The following is a 2,955-nucleotide window of genomic DNA, read 5'->3' on the forward strand; positions in this document are numbered from 1 at the left end:
GAGTACTAAGATGTACCATGATTTAAAGGCGATGTTTTGGTGGCCGGGTATGAAGAATGATGTGGCGGAATATGTTTCAAAGTGCTTAACTTGTCAAAAGGTAAAGATTGAACATCAAAGACCTTCCGGGATGTTGCAACCCTTAGAGGTTCTGCAATGGAAGTGGGAAAGTATTGCAATGGACTTTGTGTCGGGATTGCCAAGGACTAGGACTGGTTTTGATGCCATCTGGGTGATTGTGGACCGACTGACGAAGTCAGCTCACTTTTTGACCATTCGGATGACTTACACCCTCGAGGAGCTAGCACGGTTAACTCTGAATGAAAGAAACCCTAGCCGCATAGCCCTCCGCCTAACCCTCCATCGTCGCCGCCTAACCCAAGTCCTCAGCGCCGCCGCCATCCCAGCTCCTCAGCACTGCCGCTTCTTCCTCTTCCCCGTGTCCAAAACCCAGTAACTCGGCAGGTCCTCTTCGGCTCTTCATCTTCGCTGGCTTCTCGGCACGGACCCAGGTTAGTGGCTTCTCTTCTTCATCCTCACTAAATGTTTGGTCTTCTTCTTCAATTTTTGTTCCATTTTTTATTTTTCTTCAAGTCTACTTCGATCTTGGTTCAAGTTTGCTTCGGTCTTGGTTCTGAATGTTTGGTCTTTTTCAATTTTTGTTCCATTTTTTATTTTTCTTCAAGTCTGCTTCGGTCTTGGTTCAAAATGTTTGGTCTTGATTTTTCAATGTTTGGTTTCAACTGTTTCAAGTTTGGTTTTGAAGGTTGGATCTTCAATTCTTCTCTTGGTTCTGTCTTGTATTTGAATGGTGAAAATTTTACAAATTTGTAAATTTGTATGTATGGTTCTGAACTTCTGATTGTATGGTTCTGTATGTACGGTAAAAATCTGTATGTATTAAAATTTGTTTTACCAGTTGCTAATAGTTTGGTTCTGGATCTGTTACTCTGATGGTTTGAAGTTTACTGTGACTGTTTTCTAATTGCTCGATGGTTTGAAAGTTTATCACTTGTCTACAGGAACTGCATACCAAGGTGGCATATTCTTCCTTGACATCATCTTTCTTTCCGATTATCCCTTCAACCCTCCCCAGGTACTCCTAATTGATCATCTTCACGATGTTTTGTTTACTAGAATTAGAATACTTAATCCTGTGTAAACTGATTTTGTTCTAACTTCTGAGTAATTTAATATGTAAGTCCTGCCTTGGATTCTTTTAACTGTTTTAGGTAGTATTCAAAACTCACATTTACCACTGCAATGTTGGCACTGATGGTCATGTTAGTCTCGAAATGTTGAAGGATGGTTGGAGTCCGGCACTAACCATTACCAAAGTGCTAACTGCAATAAGATCACTTTTAACAAATCCTGACCCTTGTAAATTCTTCCGCTCTCTTCTCAACCCCATAATGTGGAATGGATTTACTTAAGAGTTATGATGATGGTTGTTTCAGATAACGCTGTTGTCCCTGGCATTGCTCACTTGTATTTGGAAAACAAAGCAAAACATGATCTTGTTGCTGGAGAGTGGACTGCTCGATTTGCCAAGTGAATTATTCAAGCCTTTTTTTTCTAATTTTGTATCTGTTTTATTAATTTTGGTAATGAATAATAGTATTTAATCAAGAAGAAATTGTTGATAACAATGCATCTGTGAATAATAACTTGCTTGTCAATCCTCCTATTTCGAATGATACTGCTAATCCTAATTTTCCTATTTCAAATAATACTGCTAATTCTAATCCCCCTAGTACTAACGATAGTCAGTCACAAGGTTCTCCTACTCCTAATCATAATCCTCTTATTTTAGATATGTTTTTTACTTTTTTTACTATTTAACTTTTGAGTTTGTATTTTGATAAGACCATATGAATTTGGTTGATAATATTTTATGTAGTGTTTTAAAATTTCGAAGATATTTTAAGATTTATATTAGACTATAATTATATTTTAGGATGTTTATTACTTGTAATTACTGAAGTTTGTACGTGATTTTACCATCCACTATTCCTCTTATTCACTATTCCTCCACATATAGTGAACGAATAGTTCTCTTATTTTTAAAAATGCAATATAAAGATATAACATTAATAAGAAAGTGATGTTTTTTTTTTCCAGATACCAGTGCCATTTTTTGGCACTGGTATCGATCACTTTTCCCACTGGTATCTAGATACCAGTGCCAAAACCTGGATACCAGTGCCAAAAAATAGCACCGGATAAGGCAGCACCGGTATCCAGATATCAGTGCCAAAAAAATGGATACCAGTGCCAAAGATACCGGTGCCAATGTCAAAATTTTAAGACTGTGAAATCCGGTGCCAAAAATTGGCACTGGTATCCCGTTAGAGACCAGTGCGTATTTTTGGCACTGGTATCGGTATAGTTACCAGTGCCAAAACCGGCACTGGTATCGGAGATACCAGTGGGAAGGAATTTTGGCACTGGTATCGGAATAGATACCAGTGCCAAAACCGGCACTGGTATCAAAGATACCAGTGGGGAGGAGTTTTGGTACTGGTATCGGAATAAATACCAGTGCCAAAACCGACACTGGTATCTCGGATACCAGTGAGGAGGAATTTTGGCACTGGTATCGGTATAGATACCAGTGGGAAGGAATTTTGGCACTGGTATCGGAATAGATTCCAGTGCCAAAACCGGCACTGGTATCGGAAATACCAGTGGGTAGCAGTTTTGGCACTGGTATCGGAGATACCAGTGGGGAGGAGTTTTGGCACTGGTATCGGTATAGATACCAGTGCCAAAACCGATGGTATCGTGAGGAGCTGTTATCCTCCCCTACATCCTTAAAACGTAATGGTTCCAAGACTCTTGGCCTAGCCAGTAGCTTGATGAGATCAGTGACTAAATAATTAAATAACCAGATTAGCCAGATTAGCTACCAAGTTGGCCTTTTTGGCAAAATCTTATCTTATTATTTATTTAATT

At 39.0% G+C, this 2,955-nt stretch overlaps 1 protein-coding gene across 1 annotated transcript in view; it reads left to right on the plus strand.

Moving 5' to 3' along the window:
* Window positions 1-1,573, plus strand: part of LOC107647357 (ubiquitin-conjugating enzyme E2 N-like) — a 6,042-nt gene extending 4,469 nt beyond the window's left edge. The window contains exons 4-6 of the mRNA XM_021108279.1: window positions 1,005-1,096; window positions 1,233-1,380; window positions 1,458-1,573. Of these exons, the coding sequence (XP_020963938.1) occupies window positions 1,005-1,096; window positions 1,233-1,380; window positions 1,458-1,555 (338 nt within the window). The 3' untranslated portion in view covers window positions 1,556-1,573. The remainder of the gene's footprint in view (window positions 1-1,004; window positions 1,097-1,232; window positions 1,381-1,457) is intronic.

This window comes from Arachis ipaensis, chromosome B01 (assembly GCF_000816755.2).
Source record: "Arachis ipaensis cultivar K30076 chromosome B01, Araip1.1, whole genome shotgun sequence".
Taxonomy (NCBI): domain Eukaryota; kingdom Viridiplantae; phylum Streptophyta; class Magnoliopsida; order Fabales; family Fabaceae; genus Arachis; species Arachis ipaensis.